At 47.1% G+C, this 26642-nt stretch overlaps 1 protein-coding gene across 1 annotated transcript; it reads left to right on the top strand.

Moving 5' to 3' along the window:
* Positions 1–60: 60 nt before the first annotated feature.
* SPATA16 (spermatogenesis associated 16) lies at positions 61–12427 on the top strand. The gene is given in 16 exon segments (XM_040087601.1): positions 61–99; positions 1090–1575; positions 2650–2795; positions 3461–3521; positions 3523–3551; positions 4537–4621; positions 5124–5214; positions 5217–5270; positions 5645–5785; positions 6030–6142; positions 8944–9108; positions 10392–10469; positions 12196–12213; positions 12215–12250; positions 12252–12333; positions 12336–12427. Coding segments are annotated over 16 exon segments (1716 nt in total).
* The last annotated feature ends 14215 nt before the right edge of the window (positions 12428–26642 follow it).

Raw genomic sequence — 26642 nt, 5'->3', positions numbered from 1 at the left:
ATCCCTGTATTCTTCCAGGTTGCCCAGGAGCTTGGTCTGAGCCAGGAGTTCCCTTCCCACATGTTCCTTCAACAGGAACCTTCCTCAAGAGCCCCTGAGGTGAGTACAACTGTACTGAGCTGGCTCAGGACCCTTTTGAAATGGGACTTAGGGAAGGGAATTGCAGGAACCCTGCAAGGGGAAAGCTGCTAGGCCATGGCTCTTCTGTCTATCCCTGAGTGGGGTTCATTTCTCTGTGCCTCATTTATGGGCCCCCATTTTACCCCAAAAGAGACTTTTCTCTGTTTAGTTGGTTTAACAACATATTTGATGGTGAATGTGAACAAATAGAATAGGAACCTGATCTCTGATGGTGCTGTTTAATTTCATTGTAATCACAGTAACGCATATCCTAAGCACAAGCAATGTGCTCAGAGTAGAAATAGATTTCACATGTTTCAGCAGATTTTGAAATTGGTTCTCCATGAATGAACACCCATTCTTGTTGGGATCAGAAGAGGCATCTCAGATGGTACTTTGGAATAGGACAGAATACCTGCCCTCCTCTTAGCAGCATAAAGCAGAGAAGGAACATTAGATCTCCACTCCAGACTATGAAAAGAGTTTTTCTTCCCCCAGATACTTGAATTTTTTTTTTCTTTTTTCTTTTTTCTTTTCTTCATTTAACATATTGCTGCTTCATGTCATCTTGTTTGATGCTAAAACCCATGGTAAAGCATTTTCAGAAATCACTCCTGGAAAAATCCCAAAGCTGTCCTGGCACATTTTGCAAAGGCAAGCTGTGACAAGGACAAGGAGGAATGACTTTAAGCTGAAAGGGATTTAGATTAGATATTAGGGAGAAACTCTTGGCTGAGGGTGCTGAGGCCAGAGGAGCTGTGGCTGCCCCTGGACCCCTGCAAGTGGCCAAGGCCAGGTTGGACAGGGCTTGGAACAGCCTGGAAGAGGAGAAGTTGTCCCTGCCCATGGCAGGGAGATGGAATGGGATGATCCTTGACGTCCCTTCCAACCCAAACTATTCTGGGATTCTCTGAAATTACTTTAAATCTCACGATTCTCCCCTCACCCCCTGCTCCCTCTCCTCCGCAGGTGCGGCAGGAGGCAAAAGAATGCATAGAACCACCCCAGAGTGGCACAGACAGAGCAACACGTAAACGGAAAGCAGAAAGCCATGGAAATGTGTCTGGGACAAAAGCAGGAACATCCGCGGAGAGCAGCACAGGGACATTCCCGAGCACTCCACTTCACAACCTTCTCTCCAGACTCAGGGAAATAGAAGCAGAGTTGATCTGTGCTGATGAGGCGGACACTGAGTTTGGGTCTGGCGAGACGGTGGCGCCAGCAGTGCCACCAGCAGTGCCACTAGCAGTGCCACCAGCAGTGACACCACCAGCACCACCAGCAGCGGCACCACCAGTGCCACCAGCAGTGGCTCAGCCTCCTGCCCAATCCCCAGGGGACAGCCGGTGGCACCACACTAGTGCAGAGCTCCAGGCAGTCTTGCAGGAAGGCAGCGCTCGGTACCAGCAGTGCGACTTCGCGGCAGCCGCGGCCAAGTTCTCCACGGCACTGGAGGTACAGGGCTAAAGGGCTGTGACCCCACAGCAAAGCCACAGCAGTGGCACCTGCACAGCAGGTGTGGCCCCTGCACAACAAAGCCAGGGCTGTCCCCACACTCCCTGGGTCAGGGATAGTAAAGGGAACCAGGAGCAACAACCCGGAATGCTTAGGGTTGGACAGAAATCCTGAGAGGCGATTTCACCTGGAACCTGAAAACTGGGAGTTATAAATCAACCATAGAAGGGGGGAAGTGTTGGACTGAACAAAAGAATGTCAGGTAATTTTGTACTTTTCTCCAGTTCTAAACTGTATTAATGTATGGAGGAAATTGAAGTCCCACAGAGTGAAAAAAAATTGCTCCTCTCTTTAATCAGCAACAAATGCCCCCTCAATAACTGAGGAGTTTTCACTCTGCCCCAGCTAATGTTTTCTCTCCACTCTGACTCCAATCCCTTCAGCCAGGCACTGGAAACCCTGTGAAGGGGACTGCACTTTTTTTAGCACTATTCTGTCAAACTTCATTCAAAAGCATGTGTCAAATATTAGGGCTTTCCTGTTCACAAGCAAATATCCTATTCTTATTTTTTTTCCTACAGTACTGAAGTATTTTTTAAAGCAATAATTATTATAGCATTCAGTGAGTAAAATGATAAAGTGTCATCTTTTTAAAGTGATTTTTTGCACCCTATATTCTGATATGAGCTGTGGTAGGGACAGCACCACGGGTCACTTAAGAAGAAAGGAGGACTTGTCTCCTCCTAAGAGGAAAGGCTGGTGAATGGACATACCAGGAAAATGGATGAAGGAATGAATCCCTGGGATTGTGGACAGAGTGATTGAGACATCACAGAATTGTAGGGCTGGTGCTCCTCAGCAGTCTCTAAATTCAGCTCTCATCAGAAACAAAAATCCCAGAACATCCCTGAGAGACTCTTCTGTCCTCTGTACTGATTTTTGTAATGCTGACTTTAGTTAAAGCCAGAGTCTATTAGACTTCAGTTTTCTCTGCTGATCAGTCACAAAAAGCATTTCCACCCAGCAAATGGTGTATTTTAACATTTGGAAATCATGGTTTTGTTTCATGTGCAGCTTTGCAGTAAAGGCTTTGCTACAGAGGATCCCTTGAAGTCCTCTCCAGATGATATTTCCAGGCTTTCCAGTTGGATCGAGTCAATGCTCGTCATCTGCTACTTAAAGCTGGAGCAGCCTGGCCTTGCTCTGCATCATTCACACAGGTAAGAGGAAATACAGATTAGATTCACTGCTAAGAGTGAAATCCAGAATGAAACAGAGACTAGGAATAAGTGCTGTGCGGGAAGAACCAGTCTAATAGAAAAGGTGAATCAAGAAAACACACCTTACAGGTGGCACTGGTGTTTAGATTGGACTAATTGCCTCTGTTGAAGAGTCTGACACACAGGCCAAGTTTTGCCCACATTACACCTGTGCCTTGTACAGAGAGTATTTCAAAATACCTCAGGTTCCCATTCTGACACATTCCAGTTGCACAGTGCTTCCAGGGAGATGGGACAGATACCTGCTGCTCCTGTTTGGGAAGCTGGGGGTTAACAAGAGCCTGTGCTGTAGCAGTTTTGCTTATGTTACATGCCAAAGGCAAGAGAGAATATTACCCATGGAACATATTTTCTAGAGCAATACACAAACCCCTAATGAAATTGCATTTAGGACAAAACCACAGTGAAATGAACCTTTAAGCAGTATTTTCAGTAATATTTTCTTCATCGATCACAGCTGGAGAGAGAGACAGAGAGAGTTCACTTGACATTTGAGATGTAGCACTGGGTTGAGGCATACAGTGTCTGCCTCAGTCACCGCTTGATTCTTAGGAGCTCTTAAGAACTCCCAGTCTCACCTTGTCCCTCCCTCTTCTCTCCCCAAGGAGCATCATTCAGAACCCCTCTCACTTCTGCAATCACCTGCGCCAAGCTGCTTGCTTTCGGTTGCCTGCACAGATACTCAGAGGCTGCCAGGTACTTCTGCTGCTCGGGCTTCCACAGGGCTCCTCTGCATCCCTTTCCTTGCAGCTCTTAGCAGTGACACATCCTCTAGGAGCCAGGCTTCTCCCAAATCTGTGGGAGCCTTGCACTGGCTTTGTGTATGTGATCTCAGGGGCAGCAGAGATCACAGTCCATGTTAATGTGAACAATCCCAATTGCAGCCCTACATGACATCTGAGGCTGTGGGAAATCTAGATACTGAGAATTTTGGATTCTCTGTGCTGACAGGCACAGAACTTCAGGGAAGCCCTGCACTTGACCTGCAGCCTTAAAACAGGCTTCCAAAAATGAGTGATAGTACTGGGATCATGGAGATATAGTTTGGATAGTACTGTGTGATCTCACAGGCTGGAATACTTAGATTTGGGATTTTAGTGTATAGTGATATATGGGAGCCAAGATGGAGAATTTGGGGTGTGGATCAGTTGTCTTTTTTGCACCTTCTTCCTTCTTTTTCACAAATCTGGGATTTTTTCTGTAATTCGGTGAAAGAAGTCTGCATTGCGGGTTTTGGGTGATTGTAATTGGATTAGAAACATAAATAATACAGATGTCAACTGTTTATTGGATAATTGGGACTTAAATAGCCTTGAATAGACACCATTTTGGGTTCACTTTCTTGACTTGTTAGAGAGAGCTCATATCTCATGAGTTTGTAATAGATAAGGATAATAAACTTCACAGTGAGACTTCAAAAACAACGTCTCCTGAGTTTTATTCACAATGACCTTGGAGCAGGAAAGAGCCAGGCACGCCAACACGGGTCTATTTTCTGGCAGAGTTTGGTGAGCTAAAAATGTGTTTGCTGATGCTGGTCTAAAAGCTGGACAAGGACTGGGCGTTCTATGTAAGCTTTGGCATTAAGCTCACCTGACACTCTTTGAACAGGCCCTCCTTTCAGCCTGGCCACACAGCCCCTTCTCTGCCTGCACACTCTTCTCTCTGCTTTTGTCCTCAGGAGTGCCATGGTGGCACAGTATCTGTATATCCTGGCCGAAGGCGCAAGGCTGGACACCAGTGACCTCCTGCAGCTGTACTGGCAGGTAACAACTGACAGCCTGGGGAGTAACCACTGAATGGGCCAAGCTAGGAGGGACCCACAAGGATCATTGGGACCAACTCCTGGCCCCACACAGGGCCGTTCCCAAGAGTTACACCCTGTGCCTGAGAGTGTTGTCCAACTGCTCCTGGAGCTCTGTCAGGCTTGGTGCTGTGACCACTTCCCCAGGGAGCCTGCTCCAGTGCTCAAACACCCTCTGGGGGAAGAACCTGTTCCTGATATCCAGCCTAAACCTCCCATGGCACAACAATTCTGGATACAGCTGCTGCTGAAGGCATTTTTTCATAAGGCTTCCTGATGTGACTTTCAGAGAGCATGGAATCACTTTTTCTCTTTATCTGAAAGACAGTTTCCTTTGTCCCTGTCTCCTACTGGTAGATGGAGGCTCATGGAATCATCATCCAAACTGCTTGTTTGTTTTGTTTGGTTTTTTTTAACTAGCCTCTACCCTACATGAAATGTATAATTTCTTTGCCCGTTTTTAGGCTATGACTCAAGAAGCCCTCCGTAGAGAAGTCTCTTTTTCTGTTCTGTACACACCTTTTGAGAAAGAGGACAAGGCTGACAAAATAAAGGAGGCAACAAAACCTTTGCTGAGAAGCACCCTCATTATGTGCAGCATATATTTACAGGTAACAGCAGGTTTCAGCTGCCCTTAAGCACTGTGGATTGTGTTTGTGCAGCTGAATTCAAAAGGTTGGAGACAGTTGGAGAGTTTGAGCTGCTTGGCCTTCAAATACTTCCACTGCTCTGTGGAATTGGGCTGAATATGCTTTATCTCAGTCATCAGCAAAATTTAAGCTGTTGATGCAAAAGGCTGCGGAGCCCTAAGATTCAAAGCCCAGTGAGAGCTGGATATGTTGGTTTTATCATCTGTGTTTTAGCAAGGTTTCTGGAGACCATTTCACTCCTTCTTAGACATCTCTTTTTTTTCTCCATAAAAGTAACTTCTCTTACAGCTGTAAAGAAATATGACAGTGGAAATTATTTTCCCTTCCCTATGCAGATCCTCATGGAATTCACCTGTTGCCAGAGAAGGCTGAATCTCATCCTGGCCAGCAGTACTTACTGACTCTTGGCTTCAGAAACAAAGAGATTGGAAAAACCGTGGAAAAGTTTGTAACTCAAAAACTGCCAGTTTTTCCAGGTGTGCCAAGTTGCTGAAGAACTGGGCCTGGCTCAGGGGTGATGCCCACAATCCTTACTAAATGAAGGGGCGAGGGGTTGTCTTGGAACCCATTTCCATCAGTCCCATTAGCCCCTGATGGCCCAGGCAGCTCTTCCCATCCCCTTCACTCTTCCGCTAGTTCACCCAGCATTCTGCCAGATCCCCTAAAGAAAATGGAGATGAATAAACAACACCTCTGTGGCTCTGTGATTTCAATTCCTAGGCCAGAAAATAACTTTCAGTCCCAGCATGGAGGAAGGAGCAGAAACATTTTGGCAGAACACTGTGAAAAAGATCATGGCAGTCATGGCTTTTATAGGAAGCACCAAGATAAAGGTGAGTGTCCCATTCATATTCTGGTTATGTGATGTGTGGGAAGGACGTGTGCTTTTGGGGAGTAATTCCTGCTGCACATGCTCCTCCGGTGTCTGGAAACGCTCTGTGAATTGCATTAGGAACAAAGCTCCAGTGGGTTTAGACTCTCTTGAAAAAGGAGTCCTAGTGTCATAAGAGTGACCACAGTTTCTTGAAAGTCCCTCTGCATGCAGTCTTCTCTAATCTTTGTGGCCTATGATATTATATTCTTACTTCACATACCCACCAACAGAGTTACTCACTCTATTTCATACCCAGAGTAGACTGCACCTCCCACCCAGAGCTCCGTCAAGAGTTAATCACTGCTATTTGAAGCATTTCTAGTGATTGAGATCCTGATCCCACTGGAGTGAAGGTGTGAAGTAACCTTCCCATCTGTTACAACCATAAGCCAGGTGATGGTGGCTACCTCTGTTCCATCCTTTCTGCCATAATGGACACAGCTTTTAGCACTGGGGCTGATAGCACAAAGGTCAACAATTAAATTTGCACATAGATGAGACTTCTTCCATGCAATTCTTAACTTATTCTCCTGAGCAAAGAAACATGAGCTAGAGATCTGAGGAAGCTCAGACTCCTTTCCTGCTAGAGGGCAGAGTTGCTGGACCAGCAGTGAGTGCCAGGAAACTTTGAGCACCTCAGTAGAGGGAAAGATGTGTGGGGCTTGGCCAAAAAATATCCACATAGAGGTGAGGGAAGTGGAGTGGATGGAGGGTAGATACCCCTGAGGAAACACAGATGCTTATTTTGCAGTGCTTTCCCGAAGCCCTTTGCTCCTGGCTTTGGATGACCAAAAGCCCCAGTTCCTGATGTACAGAGTAATGCAAGTAGCAGCTTTGGGAAAGGAGAGGATCTGTTCCTGCTGGGGGAATTCCCTTTGATGCACTTCAAGAAGCTACAACTACAAATAGAGTGTGGGTTGGAAACTCAAAACACAGTAAAAACCTGGTCTTTCCAAAAGCCCCAGAAAAACTGCAATTTTAAAATTTTTTTGACCCACTCCCAATTCTCTCTTTGCTTTTGGAGATGAGATTCCCTATTGCAACTACTGCAGTCTCAAAAGAGTAACAGGAAGAGAAAAAAACTTTGAAATCAGGCAGGTTATGCATTCCCTATGACTCCTCTCTTCTGTAAATGGATTTGGAGGAACAGGACCACACAGTTCAAGCAGAGATAACCAAAAAGGTCTGGTTTCCAGGGCACAGGGGAAAGAAACTCGTCCTGTCAGATGTGAGAGCAGGGTACTGGATTCAGACCTGCCCAAGCCAGTCCCCACTGTAGATTTACACTGCTTCCACACAGCAGTATTTTCCACTAGCTTATACCTCCCCCTGTGACATTCAAATATTTTTGCTGAAACACAAGTGCACTCCCAGAAAACCCAGGTAAAACCACCAGCACCACAGAAGGCAGCAGCCAACTGATCTTTTTTCCATGGAAGTTGGCACAGCAGCCCTGTGGTTTAGACAAGGGCTACCCTGGTGCCACATCCACAGCAGCAAGGACAGGGAAACTGGCGTGAACCAGGAGCCTACAGGTTCATAATCAGCCCCCAGGGATCGGTGTGGGAGCTGCCATGGAGAGAACGGAAGACCCCAGGGGAAAAGAGTGAGTCACTGAGTTGGAACAAACAGCTGCCAGGTCTGTGTCCATTGTCAGAGGAAACATATTCCCTTTCCCTTCAGTTTTCAGAGCGTTCAGTGATCCCAGCAAGACAAACCTCTGACACATGGAGCAGATGGCAATGCCAGTTCTACCTAGGAATGGAGATGGGCACAGAGCCAGAGCTGCTCTGCTGCTGGGGACTGACACCTCTTTATGGCCCTGACAGAGATTGGGCCACTTCTATTTCCCTTAAAGTATTTCACAACAGTCTTCAAGCTACAAACACAATTCCATATTACTTCCATCACACATAAGCCAAATGAAAAATGGCCCTAACTTCAGCTACAGACTCAAGCACTACAACTTACTTGGAGAAGAAAAGATAATATATTTGGGTTTTAACAGAACAAACATTTCTTTCTGCAGCCCTCTTCCTCATTTGTGGATGCAAATGTGCAATCTAACTTCTTGTTCTGCTCAGGCTGGTTTTGACCAAATCAGCTCATTGCTAAACCCAAGCTTATTAAACCATGGCAACACTTAAGCGGAGTCAATTCTGCCCGCTTGGTTTTGCAGCCACACAGCCTCGAGTTCATGGCATCATTTATACACAAACTGTTCTGGCTAAAATGGGAAGGGACAGCTGGAACATGCTTCAAGGCTGCCATGTTCCTGGCTGCCTGGAGCCCAGAGACCACCTCTGCAGGTTTCAGTTCCTCCAGAGTCTGTCTTTGAAACCATGGATCGGCCTGTCTGCACCCAAACCATGAGCTGACACCCTGCACATTTTACTCAGCTTCTCCCTTGAGACGGGAAAACTCATCCAGGAAAGTCAGGTGACGTTCAATGGAGAGGGTGATGGAAAAGCCCATTCCAAAGGAGAAAAGTGTGTTTGTTATTTGCTGTCTCCTCTTCCCATCTATCATGACGACATCTTTATTTTCCTAGTCCTCCTTAGAGAGCTGGTGGCAAGAAGGAAATTTTGTTGCCCCTCCGAAGCCTGTCCCAGCAGCATGGTCTGAAAGGTGCTGGCTGGCACACTGCTGAGAGCAGGACCAGCACAAACACAGATGAGAAGCCTTGAGGCACAGGACACCAAGGATCAGGGTGTTCCCTGTGCCTCTCCTCTCACCTCCTCTCTTTTCCTGGGCAAACAGGATGAGCGTGGCCCCTGTGCACGGGCCATTGAGCAGTTCCATCATGCCAGCCTGCTTAGCCACCTGCAGAGAGGGGAAGAACAGGCCCAGGTGATGACCCAGGCAATGGCTGAGTTGGCGACTGCTCCCTACCTGCAGAGAGTCTCTCAGGAGGATGGCAAACTGGTAGGTTTTGATTTCCAACACTTGTTTAGGCCTCTGCAGGCTGAGAGAGAGAGCAGGAAAGGCCAGGGCAGAGTTCTGTGCTGTTGCCATGTGGTCTGGAAGTCCTTTGTCCAATGAGGGGACCTGAAAGGGTTCTCAAATCCTCCTGCAGTGCTTTGACAGGGGAAGAGCTGATCACCTACAAGGGTGACTGACAGAACCACGAGGACTCACCTGTCAGTATCTATTGAAAATCCCTTCTCTGCCCCCAAAACCTTCCCAAATCAGTCTGGAAAAATGATTGCAATGATGCAGCTCATGTTGCCTTGACATCTCTGACCTCAGAAGGCACCTGCAGCAAAACAGCCTGAATTGGGGTACAGCTGAGAAGGAGAGGGGGGAAAAGAGGGAAAACTGATTTTCTGTGCTGGGTCCATCCACCACATGCTCCCTGTCTTGGAACAAACCTGTCTGCCTGCTCGTGGTAACTTGTCAGACTTGCTGCAGAGGTGCCCCAAGTCAGTGAAGAATCTGTGAGGCTGTTGAGAAAATGGACTGGGCTCTTGGCAGACCCAACCCAGCTCCAGCAAGGGCCAGCATTGTGATCAGTACTGCAGCACCAAGGCCAAAAGTGATGGTATCCAAGGAGGTTGGGGAAAAAGAGGAGGGGGAAACATCACCTTCTTCTTGTGAATCCATGGACAGGTGGTATCTCTTCACCTCCCCTGAAGGGATGCCTTTGGGTAAGCCTTGTGCCTTGAGCACACCCAGGAATGCTGATACCTACAGACATACTGCTAGTAGATCTTAATTCCTTGTCACAAGTATAATGCTTGTGAAGAGACTCCAAAAGCTTTTGTTTGGATTCCCTTTAACATAACCCAACATCGTGGAACATAATTTTTTGGAGTGCAGCAATAGCACAGGTCTCAAGTACCAGTTTTCCCCAGTTTGTTCCTAAACACTGATGCTAAGGGCAGGACACTCCAGATCCAACCCTTGTCTCTCTGCCTCTGAATTAAGAGTATTTGAATCATTTTCCAGGGGTTAGGAAGGGTGCACGATGAGGCAATGCCAGGACTACCCCTGGAAGTGGACTGTGGGGAGACAAACCTACAGTATTTTAGATCTATGAGAATGCAGTGCAAGGATTGAAGCAAAGATGAGTTGGCCGTGCTCACTGTGTGAAAGATGAGTCACAAAAACACCAGTGCCAAGGATTTGAATTATGGTTTAATTTGTGTATTCAGAGAAGTAATTTCTCTGTGAATTCTACACCGATTGTTTGTATCTTGGTGCCACAGCTGCAGTCACTGATGGCAGATGCTGTGGACATCCTGGCAGGAAGAACTGGAGAGCATGCATGGACTAAAATACAGAAGGTAACAGCCTGCAGCAAAGGGCAGGAGAGCAGCTTGCTCCTCGGGTAGGAAATGGCCCTGAGTCTGGTCTGTTCAAAAGGCAGAAAAAGAGAGGAGGTGCCAGGGTGATACCAGATCAGGTGAAGCCTGATCCTGTGCCTTGGCCTCTGCCAGTGCTCAGGCACCAGCCTCAGGGAGACGTGTCTGTGATTTGCCTGGGAGCCAGCAAGGGTCTGGCTGTGTCCCTGCTGTGCAAATGCTGTTGCAGCTGAGCAGCGGCACCAGGAACAGTGCAGTGATGTCGGCACCTGATGTGCCAGATTAGTTCTTATTTGGGGGGCTGGAGCCCACACCAATTCTATAAATACGAAAAGCACAGGCAGACTATGCCAAACAGCAGTTCTAGGTAGGAATATCATTCCTCTGCTGCTTCCGGGTGGCATTCCCAGCAGTGCAGACACTGCTGGATGGCCCTAAAGGAGCTGCTGTAAATCCTGCTGCTGTTCAGGTGTCCCCTTTGCCCTCACTCCACACCCCACCCATCACCTGGAACCCATTTTCCTTCCTCTTTCTGCCCTTTGTGCTCACACAGACACCAGCACTGCCTCCAGAACAGAACAGGCACTTTTAACAGCAGAGGAAAGTCATGCAGACATTTTAATTTGGTCTTGGCTGGAGAGTCCTGCGGACTCAGTGGTTGGTTGTGGTTAATAGGGCTAAGCCCTCGCCCTGGACCCCTGCACTACAGGATTCAGTCTTCCTCAGACTCCCAATATGCTTTTGGCCAGTTGAGGACCTCCTAGCCTTTTATTTCAACTTCTTCAAAACAAGACTGGCATCAGAAATTCTTCTCTACTTCCCCCTGTATGTTTCTATGTGAGCACATCCCAGCAGAGCCAACCCACAAGGCTCTTTGGAGAGCCCCAAGCTCCCCGTGCTCCTGTGGCAATGGATATTTTGGCAGCAAAGGAGCCAAGCCCAAGGACAAATGCCCATCGAGCTTCAACCACCACAGAAGAAAACTCTTTCCCATGGCATCATGCACAGTGCTATGTACAGCCCATCCCCTGAACAGGTCCCCCTGGCCAGCTCCATGGGCAGGAGGAGGAGGAGGCACAGCTTCTCTCCCAGACTCTGTGCCCTCGGCACCCCAGGGCAGCAGATGGAACTGTGCATAAACTTTCTTGCTTGCCTCTCTCACAAACACTCCCCTTCACTGACCCAAAGCACAGCCAGAGCACGTGGCACAGCTCCAGTCAAGGCCACGGCTGAGGAGCGCTTTAGGGACAGCTCTGGACATGGATCAATACAAGAGGAGGCCATGCTCGGAGTGATTTGCATACCATTCCTCTGTGTCGAGCCTGAAGAAGCCATGCTCCACTAAATGCCTGTCAGCAGAGCAGGATTTTTTTTTTTTTTTTTTTTTTTTTTTAATTATTTCTGCATAAAATGCAATGGGCAGATTGATTCTTTAGATCCTCCCACGATGCAGGGTCTGCATCTTGAGTAGAGCTCTGTGTGAAAGGAGTCTGTTCCACATCAATAAAGGAATTGAATCCAAACAGAAATGGAGAAAACAAAAATAATGACAAAGTCAGGTATCACTGCTGCAACCAGTTGTCCAAGAGAGCCTTCATGTATTTTTGTTTCCAAGTACTATCAGTTTTGAAACAAACTAATTGCAGCAGTTTTTAAAGTTTCTATGGTAGTGAATAGACTTGCTTGTGACACTTCTTTCGAGTTGCAGGTGGCACTAATAGAAGACGTACTTGAGGGAAGGAGAAGAGCATTACTTAAGAACCCCCACATGTGCAAATACCTGGAATGGAAAACATCAACTGGACTCCAAGGGGACAGAAATATTTGAGACTGGAAATACAAAACATGTCATTCCCAACCCACGAAGCTTGGCCATAGGGCCCAAAAAAAGATGCATGGTTTTTGCAAAAGTTGATTTTGTAGTATTTTGTAGCTATTGATATCAAATTGATAGATGTTAATCTTACTTACTTGTATTGACTTGAAGTTGTATTAATTTAAATTTAAATTTAAATTGTAGTCAATTGTATTTAACTGTATAAATTTAACTAGTATTAGCTTAAATTTAAGTGGTATTATGTAATATTTACTTGCATTAAGTTGTATGAATTTTAATTCAGATTGCATTAATTGTATTTACTTTGTAGTAATTTTAAGTTGTATGAATTTAAATTTATATTGTATTAAACTGTATTTAGTTATGTAAATTTAAGTTATATTACTTTAAATGGTATCAAAGAGTATTTACTTGCATTAACTTTAGGTTGTATGAATTTAAATTCTATTAAATTTTATTTAATTGCATAAAACTAAGTTGCATAATTTTAAATTTAAATAATAATTACTTGCATTAACTTTAAGTTATATGAAATAAGGCTTACATTGCATTAAATTAGATTTATTTGTATAAATTTTAAATTCTATGAACTTCAATTTAAACTGTATTTAATGTTGTAAACTTTTAAGCTGTATTTGTTTAAATGTCAGTTGTAATAAATGGTACTTAATGGTATAAAATGTGAGTTGTAAGAATTTTCAATTTAATTTTATTCAGTTGTGTTAAATTTTACTATGCTGTATTTAATTTAATATTGCCAGCAACACCAACCTTCTGCTCTGAGCATATCCTATGTGCTTCTAGAAGATGTGTCAACAAAGGATGTTGGGACAACAGGAGGCTCTTCAGAATGCTGTTTATTGCATAGATGTGTCAACAAAGGATGTTGGGACAACAGGTGGCTCTTCAGAATGCTGTTTATTGCATAGATGATGTTACAGCAGTCATGGGTCATGGGCAACAGAGCCAAGCCTAAAGCTGCCAGCTACAGCTTATAGGCAAGCCTGAAGTCACCTTAGTTTTGGTTACAATGCATTATATAGTTTTCTTTGCCAAGCATCTTAATACATAATAACCAATCAGCATCACACACAATACATTTACCATTACCTACAGCCTACCATAACTACTATATTGAGTAAGCATGCTAAAGTTTAAGCTTAAAGTTGTTTTTCTGTTTTCTTGCTGTGGAAAATTCTTAGACTTGTTTTTCTACTTGGTAAGAACATGTTTTTTGTTTGCCTATGCTTTTTCCTCGGATTTATCTTTACTTAGTGGAAAACATATTTATGTTTGTGGACAATGTATCCTTTGCTCTAGCCATTAAAATCTCCTTCCAGCTTGATTTAACCTTTGCTTTCCTAGTTGTCCAGTAACTACTGACTCAGCAATCCTTAATTTAGACAGCTTTTATTCTTCTATATCAAAACTTGCTTCCATCTCTATTCTGCTCACAGGTTCCGCATTCAGAGAACCTTCTGCTAAGCATACATATCTGTGAAACTTTCTTGTCAAACTTTCATCTTTCCCAACACAAGCTCTGTCATATCCTGCTGGCCTGACCATGGCCCAAGCAGCTCTGGTCACAGAGATCCCTCCATCCTCAGCTGGGCAGAGCTGAGCCTCCCTCAACTTCCCTGAGTCACCCAAAGGGGAAAAGCGGCCCTGGAGGCTGTGGGAGCTGCAAGGGCAGGGACACAACAGGACGGGAACTGGAGAAAGTGAATAGAGCCCAGCTGCTGGGCTGGGGTGTGAAAAACAAGGTTCACTTTCTTGGTAAAATTTAAAAGGTTAATAAAAAAATACAATAAGAGGCACAAAAAGCAAAAGGGTTAAAAATTATGGCCAGGTGTTTGGCATTCAACCAAGAGCATGAAACTAACTCAGAAAACACTTCTTTAAATGCCATCAACATCTTGCATATTCATAGACTCTCCTGAATTATTCAAACATTCCTTTGAGTTTAGACGTTCTTTTGCTTGGTTTCAACCCCCAACCTGCTCCCATTCCATCCTGCATATCAACATATTTCTTTCTTCTTGTGGCTCCATCCTGTGTCCCCACACTCCCTGATAACAGAGAGTCAATAAATTCCTCCCCTGGGGCTCTGGTCACCGACATCTACATCCAGATAGGATAATCCAAGAATGTGAGGAATTTCCTGATTATCTTTACCATTCTCTGAACTACATGAACAAAAATGCAGTCTCCATTTTAATACATGCTATAGCCCAAGAAATATATCTATTTATCACACTGTTATTTCTAAGTCTTGTTAATAGCAGAAATAAACGATATTAACAGAGCAAAGTTTCCAACATTATACATATAGCATTCGTTTTAATATTTGCAAAAAGTCAATTATATAATATGTACTGATAACAGGTGGGAAGCTCTTTGTTCTCCTCCGTGCCCTCAGCACGGTGTTTGTCCCCACTGGATGGGAAATGGGAAGTGGTTCTGTGCAGGGCACAAACCCTGCAGGGAGGAGCAGAGCTGCCCCTGCCTTCTCTGGGGCCCCTCTCAGGCTCGGGGCTCAGCCTGACATCCCACCCCATCCCGGGGGCACATCTGACACTGCTCGGGTTCCCAGAGCCCCCAGAGCTGTCAACAGGGAGCAGAGGACAGCTCCTGATCTCTTTTCCCCAGAGATCACCTGAACAGCTGATGGACCACCCGCAGCCCCAGCTCATGGGTGCAGTCCCTGCTGAGCCTGAGCTGCATTCAGGTCATGGCATTTTCTGATGCAAGGGGAATTTTAAAATGAAATCACAGAAAGAAAGGGAAAATCCATCCTCAGGCCAAAGACTTAATGAAAATCCAGGGCCACAAAGGTATTGAGCCGCCTTAATTCCCATTGTTACCCAACGAAGAGAAACACAAACCACAAAGTAGTTTATGCGGTTGCTTTATTCGGGCCCGGGGAGCCGGGGGACTAGCATCCCAAATCAGAATCCCACCGACTCTCATTTTCTTACAGGTTTTATACTATTTCTTACAGATTACATCATCAACGTACGTGCTATACATGACATTTTAGTTTAACATTAATCTTCTAATTTCTATGGGCTATATCCCGTTCCCACAACACCTGCTTCCCTATCTTTATTTACACAAAAGGCTCCCACCATAAATTCTATTCTTCTTTGACCACCGTGATCACCTAACCGCGACGTCTTGGTCCGTTCCTCATGCTTCGTTTGTCAGCACATTCTTTCCTTGTACTTCTCCTAGCAACATGGTTAATTTCCAACACCATGATCTATTACCACAGACAAGAGTCTCAACCCCACAGATTCTCCAGCTGATTAGGGAGTATGAGCTCCCACCCACCTGCTCCCACCTTTCTCTTTCCTTGAGGAAACAGGGCTCAGGCTGATGAATGGCAGCACCATGTGTGAGGGGAGAGTGGAGCTCCAGGTGCTGGGGACATGCGGAACCCTCTGTGCCTCCCAATGAGACACTGCACACGCATGTTCTCTGTGGCCCCCTCAGGTGCAGGTTTAACACGTCCATTGCCAAAGGGTGTAGTATTTTGGGAGAGGAGCCAGACCTCTCTAGAGGGACTTGTTCCACCGGGATGGGACTGAAGCCCACCCAGAGCAGTGCCCAGAGACTGCCTTGGGGGCTCACCCTGCTCCCACAGGAATGCTGCTGCTGTCCTTTGCTCAGGTGACTGTTGGCAAAGCTCCAGCACACCCACAGTGGTGCCCAAGTGCACCCAGCAGCAGCAGCACCCAGGGGCTCCCCTGTGCACCCTAGCGTGGTGACATCTTTTCTATCCCCAGGCTCTGCTGTCTCCACGACCCCGTGCCCGGTGGGCAGCGGGAGCTGGTGAAATGGGTGTGTGGAGATCCTGCAGTGTTGAATGTGGGGCAGAGCCCTGGACAGGCAGTGGGATGTGTGGGGGCCAGCGTGGTGTGGCGGGGAGCTGCAGGGGGCAAGGCAGAGACAGGTGACACCCCCCAAAACCTCAGTGGGGCTGGGACCTGTGGGGTGTGAGAAGTCCCTGGGCAGGGCACGAGGCCAACTTGGCCCTCTGCAGTACCTCTCTGCCCAAGCGGGCACCATCTGCAGAGGCTGTCGAGGATGTGGAGTCATTTTTTGTGTTGACCACTTATCATGTTTCACTATGGGGTTTGTGGCCAGCTTTGGTTTCTGGGTTTTTTTTTACTTGTTTATTTTGTTTTTGATTGTGTTGCTTTGGTTTAAGTTGTGGTGTGATGGTTTTTGGTTTTTTTTGTGTTTTTTTTGGTGGGGAGCTTTTCTTGTTGTTATGATTTTTAATTAAGACATTTTCTTTTTTTTATATTTAGCAGAAACCCTTCCATACCGGTTTGCAGCCAAATCTAGGATGAAAAGAGGTGGAAGTTGGTGCAAAGGAGCTGTAACATCACTACAGAATTCAGTGGACAAGTCTCATATCACAGAAAGTGAGGCAGGTCTCAGGTGGGCACTGAGAGAAAGGGCCAGGGAGTGGAGGTGATGGGTAGAGTTGTCCATCCCGTGTTGGGCCTCAAGGAACTGTTTTTCCATTGGTCCTGGTCTTCCTATGATGTCCTGGATCAGTGTCAGCTGCACAATGCTGTTATCACCTCTTTAAAGTGGGCATTGGAAGTCTTTATCTCCAGTCCTCAAACCCCCTCTAATTAGCTTTACAAGTGTTGAAGACTTGACAAGGGGCTGGGAAGGTAACGACCCATTAGGCCTTTCTTCCTTTTAATGAGCCCTGGGTGTGTATTTGGTGTTCTGAGTCCAGGATCCTCAGATCCTGAGAGGAGGAGAGAGCAGCAGTCCCTCAAGAAATCCAAGCCAGAAGAAAAACCCAAAGTGTCTTGGAGCATTAAGGGTTGCCACTGAAAGCCCTTTCTGATGAAGCCTCCCCAGGGCCTCGTTCGAGCCGAGAATTGGAGGCTGTGTGCGATTGCAGGCAGGCAGAGGCACTGGGCAGGTGGCTCTGGTGCTGAGCAAACCCTTTGTTTGATGGAGCAGAAGGGCCAAGGCCTGAATCCCGGTGCCAGGAATGGAAGTTCCTGTCCCTCCCAGGGCCCAGGGCTCTCCTTGGAGGCAGCCTGGGCTGTGTTGGGCAATGGCCAGGAAAAGACAGCAGTGTCACAGTGCCCAGCATCCCCAAGGATACAAGGTCACAGCCCCAGTGCCACGAGGACAACCTGTCTCCTCACAGCTCAAGGTCGCTCACTGAAGAGATAAAACAGATGCAGTCATTTTACAACGGTCTAGCTGAAGAAGCTAGGAATGCTGAAAAAGCGGGGGAGGGACCTCCACCTTATGTGCCTCAAGATAGTGCTGAATCCGAGAGGGAAAGCAGCAACTATACTGCAGAAAACAAAGAAATTCGTTTAGTTAGTGGGCTCGTTGCCAACGAAAACAAAGAGAGCTCATTTGCTAATGCGGGGGCGCGCGAGCAGAAAAAGGGAGGAGAGCGCAAAGATAGAGCTGAAGCTAATCTTTGCCAAAAAGCACGTTTTTCTAAGGCAAGAAGCTCCCACAGTAGGAGGCGAGGGGAGCGCAGGTGCAGGGGGCGGCTCAGTCCTGAGAGAAAGGGGCGGGGCCAAGAGGGAAGGGACGGCCCAGCCCTGAGGGAAAGGGGCGGAGGCCCAGGGGGAAGGAGTGGCCCAGCCCTGAGGGAAAGGGGCGGGAGCCAAGAGGGAAGGGACGGCCCAGCCCTGAGGGAAAGGGGCGGGGTCAGAGCCCGACCAAAAGGCTCCAGAGCCCGGAAGCAGCCAGTCAGTCGACTTCCGGCTCTGAACCGGACTTCAGCTGGGACTGGGACAGCCAGTCCTCTGCTGCCGGCTCTGACTCCGGCTCTGACAAAGAAGAAGTAACAGTATATAAAATCAGTAACAACAATGTTTCTACTTGGGCTGAGGGGAAGTCAGAACAAACTCCCCTCACAGACTGGAAGAAGGTAAAAATGGCATGCTTTAAATGCAGCCAGGCATTTAAATTGGGCAAACGTGCAAATTATCAGACTCCCACCTTCAGTGCCCCAGTCATTCAAACCCTATCAGAATCTCGCAGCACGCAGACACAGGAAAGAGGCCACATCTGGCACCTCCTCCTCATTCAGTCCTTTAGCTATCTACCAAAAACCTAAGTCAGCTCCTTACAATCTGTTTCTTAGTGTGTTTAAATGCTACCTTTTTGTCATTGAACCAATCCAATCCGAACTTTACAAAATCATGCTGGTTATGTTATAATGCAGAACCTCCTTTTTATGAGGGTGTCACCCTTGATGCTCCTTTTGAATATTCTGCAGCAAACAATCCACACAACTGTAAGTGGGACACCCCCCGGAGGGAAATTACCTTGAGTCAAGTCACAGGCCGAGGCAAATGCTTTGGCAGTGTAACCGTAGCAAAGCAGATGGCAAATATCTGTACTGAGTTCATCCAACCTAGTCAAAAGACTGATAAGTGGGCAGTTCCGTTCCTATCAGGAATGTGGGTCTGTCAACAAATTGGAATAACCCCCTGTGTGTACCTTAGCAAATTCAATAACCTTGCTGACTTTTGTGTCCAAGTTCTGATTGTTCCTAGAGTCCTGTATCACCAAGAAGAAGAAATGTATCGCTTTTTAGAAGAAACCATCCTGCTCCGCAAAAGAGAAGTAGTAACAGGTATAACCATTGCAATGCTCCTTGGCCTAGGAGCCACTGGCACAGCCACAGGTGTTTCAGCTTTCGTGACCCAACATCAAAGACTTTCTCAGCTGCAAATGACAATTGACGAAGACTTACTGAGAATTGAAAAATCCATCTCCTCTCTGGAAAGATCTATCTCCTCGCTTTCGGAAGTCGTCCTGCAGAACAGGCGAGGACTGGACCTCTTGCTCATGCAGCAAGGAGGCCTGTGTGCCGCCTTGAGAGAAGAATGCTGTTTTTATGCAGACCATACTGGAGTCGTGCGAGACTCCATGGCCGAACTGAGAGGAAGACTGGCCCAGAGAAAGAGAGAGAGAGAGGCCCAACAAGGATGGTTCGAGTCATGGTTCAATCAGTCCCCATGGCTAGCCACCCTTGTCCCCACCCTAATAGGCCCTCTCACCATGATACTCCTGACATTGATTTTTGGGCCTTGCATTTTGAACAAGTTAGTGTCGTTTGTTAGAAGACGTTTAGAGAAAGTCGACATCCTATTTGTCGAACGCATGCAATTACCGTGAAGTGCGCTTGTTACTAACATTTTATACCATTTTTGTATCCTATTATACTAACTTTAACAGCTTTTGTATTTTTATGACATTTATACTTTTATAACATTTATACTTTTATACTTTTTTACTTAGTCATGGGAGGGGGGGGAAATGTGGGAGATTAGGGACAGGCGGTTGGAAGATATCACGTTGTACGGGCAGACAGAACCCCTCCCTCAACTCTTAGTTGGTTAGTGTCCTTGATAAGGTAAGCAATACCTAACTTGTAACGTAAGCAGACGGAAGTGATGTAGCAAACAGAGGTTTTATAACTCCATGTAACCAGTTAATAAATGCCATTAGCCGTCCACCACACTGGTGTCTGTGAGCTGGTGGTCCGAGCAGCCTGGGTGTGGCTGCCGTGTCGTTCCTGAACCAGGTCGCTACGCCTCAGCGGAGGTAACACAGGACAAGAGAAAAATCATTTCAGGTGCCTGCCTTGGAGCAGTCTGGGGCTGCTACCTGGGGTATCAAGTGCCAAACTCAGAGATGAAAATACTCTGGGAGATGCCCAGAGAAGTCTCCAGTGGGTCACCAAAAGGGTGAAACCAAATTGGAAGCTGCTCTGGAGTAATCTGAGACTGATACCCAGATTTCAGATCCCTAAACAGAGACTAAACTATGGGAGACACCTGGGAGGAGTCTCAGTTAGATGCTGGAAGTTGACAAAGCCATGAAAATAGAACAGTCTGTAGTGGTGTGAGAATTGTTTTATTAAGTTATTAAGTTATTTTTGTAAGATTTTTGAGTTATTTTTGTAATGGTTTAGTCCACTATACCCCCCTGCGTTTTGTAATAGTTTCCCTCCTTATAAGTTGGTTGTTTAACCAGATGTTTTCTGTCAATCATTCCTTCCCTGCACCTGTTCCTGTCCCCCCCTTCTCCTCGTGGTCGCCCTGTCTGTCACTTCAAGACCCGTCCCTGGATTCTGGAAAGATCCAGGAGAGGTGTCAAGTGGTAGGCTGGTGCCCGGGGAATCCCCTCCTACCCTTCTGTGATTTGTTAGTGGTTCAAAAGTTGACACCCCTGTTACCACCCCTGTGTTCCCTGGTTGGCTGACCCGTTTTCAGCCCTCCCCCGTTTATAAGTGGCTGTCAAGCTTTGATCTGTGCTCTCTCTGGGCAGCAGTGGTCTGAGGTGGAGATCCTTGCCAGACTCCCCTTAATAAACTACCTTCTACCTTGCCTAAAGAGAGACGACTCTTTTTCCGTCGCCGCAGTCACAACTCCATCGGGTCCACTCGCTGGTGTGGGGAACCAAGAACCTACCGGGAGGAGGTTACTCGCCCTGCCTGTAACCCCGACCGATCCTCGTAGTGGCAGTGCAGAACTGAGCTAGCTTGCACGCCTGCCAGGCTTGAGAGGACACTGCTATAACAGTCATCTCTGGCCCCTGCCTTGGAGGAATCTGGGGCTGCTCCTTGGGATTCCTTTACAAATTTGGTGACCTTCAATGCCAGGGCTGCACTACTGGTGGATGGGGTTGGTGGGGCAGAGCAACTGACCTTGTCTGCCTGGACTTAGGGAAAGCATTGGGCACTGTCCCCCATGACATCCTTGCCTTTACCTTGGAGAGACTTGGATGGGAAAGTTAGGATGAATAATATTTGGGAGATGTTAAGCTTGAATTTGGATTTGGAATGTTTATTATATCTTATTTATTTATAGGCTCACAAGCTGTGAGCTTAACTAGCAAGCTAGGGGAACAAGGTAAAACGGAGTGATTTTAACACTTTCTGAGGTTATTTGAGTGATAGTTCCCCAATAACAAGATGACCCATATTATTTATACTTTTGACCTAATAATGACCATCTAAGGCTTGCAATGCAGACCTTTTTCACTCAGTTACAGAAAACCACTCAAAGTCAATAAAAGAATGAAAAAGAAGGTGAAGAAGGACTTAGACAACACCCACAATCCTCCATCTTGACTCATATGTATTACTGTACATTAAAATCTGAAATCTAAGTTTGTAGCATTCCAATATGGATGGATGGATGAAGCACTCAGTGCATAAAGGCTGGATGGCTGCACACAGAGTTGTGGCCAGCAGCTCCTTGTCCCTGAGAAGACCAGTGACCAGTGGGGTCCCTCAGGGGTCAGTGCTGGGGCCGAGGCTGTTCCACAGCTCTGCGGGCACCCTGGACAGTAGGATGTGGACGCCCCCAGCCAGTTCTGTGATGACCTTGAGCTGTGTGGGTGGGCAGAAGAGATGGACCCAGAGGCACCTGGACAGGCTGGAGAACTGGGCCCAGGCGAACCTCAGAAAATTCAGCAAAGCCAAAGGCAGGGTCTTGCACCTGGGAGGCTGCAATGCCAGACAAAGCAACAGGCTGGGTAGAGGACTGAGAGCAGCCCCTGGAGAAGGACCTGGGGGTGATGGGTGAGAAAAAGCTCCCCATGAGCCGGCAGTGAGCACTGCTAGCCCTCAAATCAACAGAGCCCTGGGCTGCAGCCAGAGAAGCGTGGTGAGCAGGTTGAGGGAGAGGATTCTCCCCCACCTCTGCCCTTGTGAAACCCCACCTGGAGTCTGTTACGAATGCAGAGGGGAGTTTTAACAAGTTTCTGCCTTTGCCCAGGCCTCTGGCAGTAGACAGTACTTATACTGAGGTGGCCAGACCCCCCAAAGCCCACTCTTGTTGCAAGTTCTTAATAATGGCTGATTAGATTCATTACAAAATGAATTATTTATTTGATTGGCACAAATATAACAGACATAAACAGATTTTCTTACTACACAGGATAAACAAAGTAACACTACTTTGTTTATCTACTACTAGTAGATAAAGAATTAAGTGCACTATATTAAGGTACCTGTATTACAGCTAGTGAAGAAATACTATAGATTAGGATTCTATGTATCTTACCATCCAATTTCTGATGAGGTGTACAAATGATTCTTCCTCTCCATTTCTGGAAAAGTATCCATGGAGGAGCCTCCTACACACTCCCCAGAAATGTGGGGCAGAATGACAACGGGACACTCCAAAAAGCTGCCCAAATTGTCCTACCCCCTTCCCCAAGCTGGCCCAACATCAGCCCCAGAATGGCTTCGAAGTGCCCCAAAACTACTGCATGGGTGGAGGGATGGGGTAGGGAGACATCAAAACCCTCCCCCTGTGTTCCAGCAGCTCCAATGCCTGGCCAAGAAGATGAGAAGAGCTGTGGCTGTGGGGGGTCCCCCCCAAATTTCCCCCACACCCATGACACAGCCAGACACTTGGGAGGCTACCTCAAGCTGTACTGTCCACCAACAACCCAAGAGAAAGCAGAAAATCCACCCGCAGATGCTAATTCTGAAGGGTCGCAACCACAGAATCACAGAATCAATTACAGAATTAACCAGGCTGGAAAAGACCTTTGAGAGCATCAAGTCCAACCCCTGACCCAACAAATCCTCATCAAACCATGCCCCTGAGTGCCATGTCCAGGCTTTTTAACACATCCAGGGATGGGGACTCGTGTGCAGGTGACAGTGGTGCTTGGACAAGTTGGGGTCTAGGATTTCTCCTTTTGTTTCATTCCCTCATGGAATTTTTTACTATCTGCCCCTATGAAACCATAAGGATGGAGACTTAGTGAAACATTAAATTTGAAGAATTAAGGATTTTTAGGAAAGTTAAGATAATAGTTGCTGAATTAGCTGAAGCAAGTACATAAGCTTTGCTTACAGTTAACAGAAGCTGGATCTTAGATAAGCTATCCTGGATTTAGTAACTCATTGCTTGTCAGCTTTATGTTTATGTAACTGTGCTTGCAACAAAACCCAAAATGCGATAAATAGGACATAAGATAACTACAGACTTCCTGCTAAAGAACCCATTGAACACAGGAAACTATAAATTCTACCAAGGATTCATTTGTCACGAATGCATTGGAAAGGTAGAAAGGTCAGAATGAGGAAGACTCATCTTACTTCCTGATTTTGGGTGACCCCTCCCCAGAAGAGACCCCCGACTCATTTTAGGAAACAAACTACGCGTGCTTAATAGCCTTTTTGCCAATTAGCATATGAGGAGAGGAATGAGAGGTGACAGGGGTATGAATATGCATTTGTATTTTAGGTATTAAACACTTCTGTAAACAAAATTTTAGATATCACTTTGCCGGACTCCAGGACGGTATGGATGAAATGTGGATGAGAGATCTCTGAAGTTAGGTTTTAGAAGATGAGGTTTATTATAAAGGATGTGAGGGCTTGCTTAGAGTTGCCAGGCACAACTCGTGGCAAGGCCTAGGGAGTGGGGGAAGGGAGAGGTATGGAGTGGGGGAAGGGAGATGTAGGGAGAGGAAATTCCAAGAGGAAGATCCTAGGGGCAGGGTACCAGGCAAAGAGAGTCCAAGAGGCAAGAGACCAACCCACTCTCTCGGCCCCCCTTATCAGAGGGCTTCAGGGTGGGCTGGAACAAGACTTGGGCCAATGGGGTTACAGACACCTGATACTTCAGGGGAGGGTTACAGGTGTGGGATGAACCATACATTGGGAGGTGAGACAGAACATCCCATTTGACCTTTGGACCTATCTGCAGGTAACCTTCAGCTGGCCATATAATTGTTTTCCAGACATTCAGTAGCTAGGACATCTCAGACATCGAAACTTGCTTTCAATTCTATCTCACTTAGAGGTTTCACATTCTCAGAATCTAAGCAGTCATATTTATAGGGCTTTCTAGCTTCATCCTCTCCTACACAAAAGGCTTTGTAATTACCTGTGCATTTCGCAGCACGTATTAGGGAGCTATCCCATGTCCTGCCCAGCCATAATAAACATTCACTTTCTAACTTTAAACTGTTAGAGAGTTTTTGTATGTCACAGCTGAGTATTGATACTAGATCAATACCCATATTTCTTTAATAAGTCATTTTGGCGAGCCAGCCAGGATGACTGCTCTCTCTGGCTGTGGGGCCAGCGTGGTCCAGGACCTCTCTGGGCACCCACCAGGAATTTTCTGGGAAGAGGGCTCCTGTGGAGAATTTTTCCCCATAAGTTGCTAAGAGACTAGGTGCTGGTGCTTAGATGGTGATTGACCAATACAAAAGACATGCACGAAAGTCAGGAGGAGGAAGATCACACGAGTTTTGGGGGAGGGAAAAGGACAGGGCTGGGGGGAGCTGGGGGCTTTTTTCTTGCTCTCGGCATCAGAGAGGATGGGCAGGCTGCTACTTGCCGGGGGAGGGGTCAATGGTCAACAGAAAGTACAGTCCTGGGAAAATACCATCACCTCCTCGTGTGCCCAGGAGCTATGAGCTCCATCGCCTGCCCTGCTGGAGCTGGGCCAGCCCTGTCCGGCCGTCGCAGCTCCTTCAGCACTGCTCACTTTGTAGGGACATTTCTCCCTGCCTGTCAGGGACATCCTGCCATTCCAGCCTCCAGCCTGGGAGTTTCCACTGTTCCAGCCTGATGTTCTCGGAGTCCCAAGAGATCAGACTGCCCTGGGCTTTGTGAAACAAAGCCCCTCGAGGTTCCTGGTTCTGTTTATTATTAATGCTATAGTTGCTGTTGTTTGTTTGCCTTGTTATCCTTACTAGTAAAGAACTGTTATTTCTTTCCCCATAGCCCTGCCTGAAATGCCTCTTTAATCTTCTAAATTAAAATAACTTGGAGGGAGGGGACTGGAATTCCCCATTCCTAGAGAGGCCTTTCTCCTCCCTAGCAAACACCTGTCTTTTGAACAAGAAACCCATAAAGAAGTAAGATATAGAAGGGATTAACCCAATTATTGAAAATTTTCTGCAGCTAGGACTACTGAGAGAGTGTCAATCTGATTTTAATACCCCTATCCTGCCAGTAAAGAATACTGATGGGTCATACAGACTAGTACAAGATTCATGTGTTCCCCTCTGTATCACATCACAGTGGTGGCAGCCGCAGCTTTCCCCTCTTTGTGACACCACAGTGGTGGCAGCCCCTGTGTTCCCCTCTCTATGACACCACAGTTGTGGCAACCTCTGTGTTCCCATCTTTGTGACACCACAGTGGTGGCAGCCAATGTGTTCCCCTCTTTGTGAAACCACAGTGGTGGCAGCACCAGTGTTCCTGTCTTTGTGACATCACAGTGGTGGCAGCACCAGTCTCTGTGACACCACAGCCAATGCAGCCCCAATGTTCCCTGCCTGGAGACGCTGCATGGCAAGCATCCAGAGCGGCATCCAGTCAACACCACTGAGCCGACACTGAGCCCCCACCAACCTGGGCTGAGCTTTACTCCTCTGCACACAGCTCAGGGAAGGTCCCCTTGGCCTCCCCCACAGTGCCACAGACAAGGCTCAGATACAGTCACAAGAGCTCTGCCCAGAGCTGGCAGGCATTTCATGAAAGAGCACAAAAACACTCTGCCCCCAGCAGAGCTGCTCCCACCCTCACTAGTTTCACCTCCACACACACAGCACCTGAGACTGCAAGCAATGACCATTCCTCAGGCACATCTGCAGCAAAAACAGCTTGAGGAGTGCCTTGCAGCAGCACTTTGCTCATCCCAGTGGAAAAGGCCCCCTGGCAGGCAGCTGTAGGGCCCTTGGAAAGGCCAAGGGTCAGGCCGTCAGGCCACAGGGGAGAAACGGGCTCTAAATTGCCCAGCCTTGGCCCATCAAGCCTGCTCCTAGGCTGCGTTCCACACAGGATTCCTCTGGAGGACTGCAAAAAGCTGAGAGTCAGCTCTCCCTTCTCCATCTTCTGTGCCCTAAAGCAGCCTGGGAGAAGAAATTTTGGCTCAGCTCCTGTGGCACAACTCCTCCTGGCCCAGGGCACGGCGCCAGGAAGGTCTTGGCGCACCGTGCTTTTGCCGCAGCCGAGGAAAGCTCCTGCCTCAGGCTCAGCTTTCCTGCTCAGCCAGACCCGCCGCGTGCCCCAGCAGCAGGGAATTGCCACATCTGGTTGCTACCACTGAGGGCAAACTGCTGCATCTGGAGTTCTGGCGCCGGCAATGCACCAGACCAGTGCCGGCACCGGGAAATTGCTGGAATTTCGCTTTCTGTGCCACCAAATGGCTAAACTTGGGCTGTGTGGGCACTGAGAAATTTCTGCATCTAGCTGAGCCAGGAGACACCATATTTCAGGCTCCACATACTGGGAAACACCTGGTCAGGAACTTTTTTTCTTTTCT

The sequence above is a fragment of the Hirundo rustica genome, chromosome 28 (assembly GCF_015227805.2).
Source record: "Hirundo rustica isolate bHirRus1 chromosome 28, bHirRus1.pri.v3, whole genome shotgun sequence".
Taxonomy (NCBI): Eukaryota; Metazoa; Chordata; class Aves; order Passeriformes; family Hirundinidae; genus Hirundo; species Hirundo rustica.
This window is presented reverse-complemented; position numbering and strand designations above follow the sequence as displayed.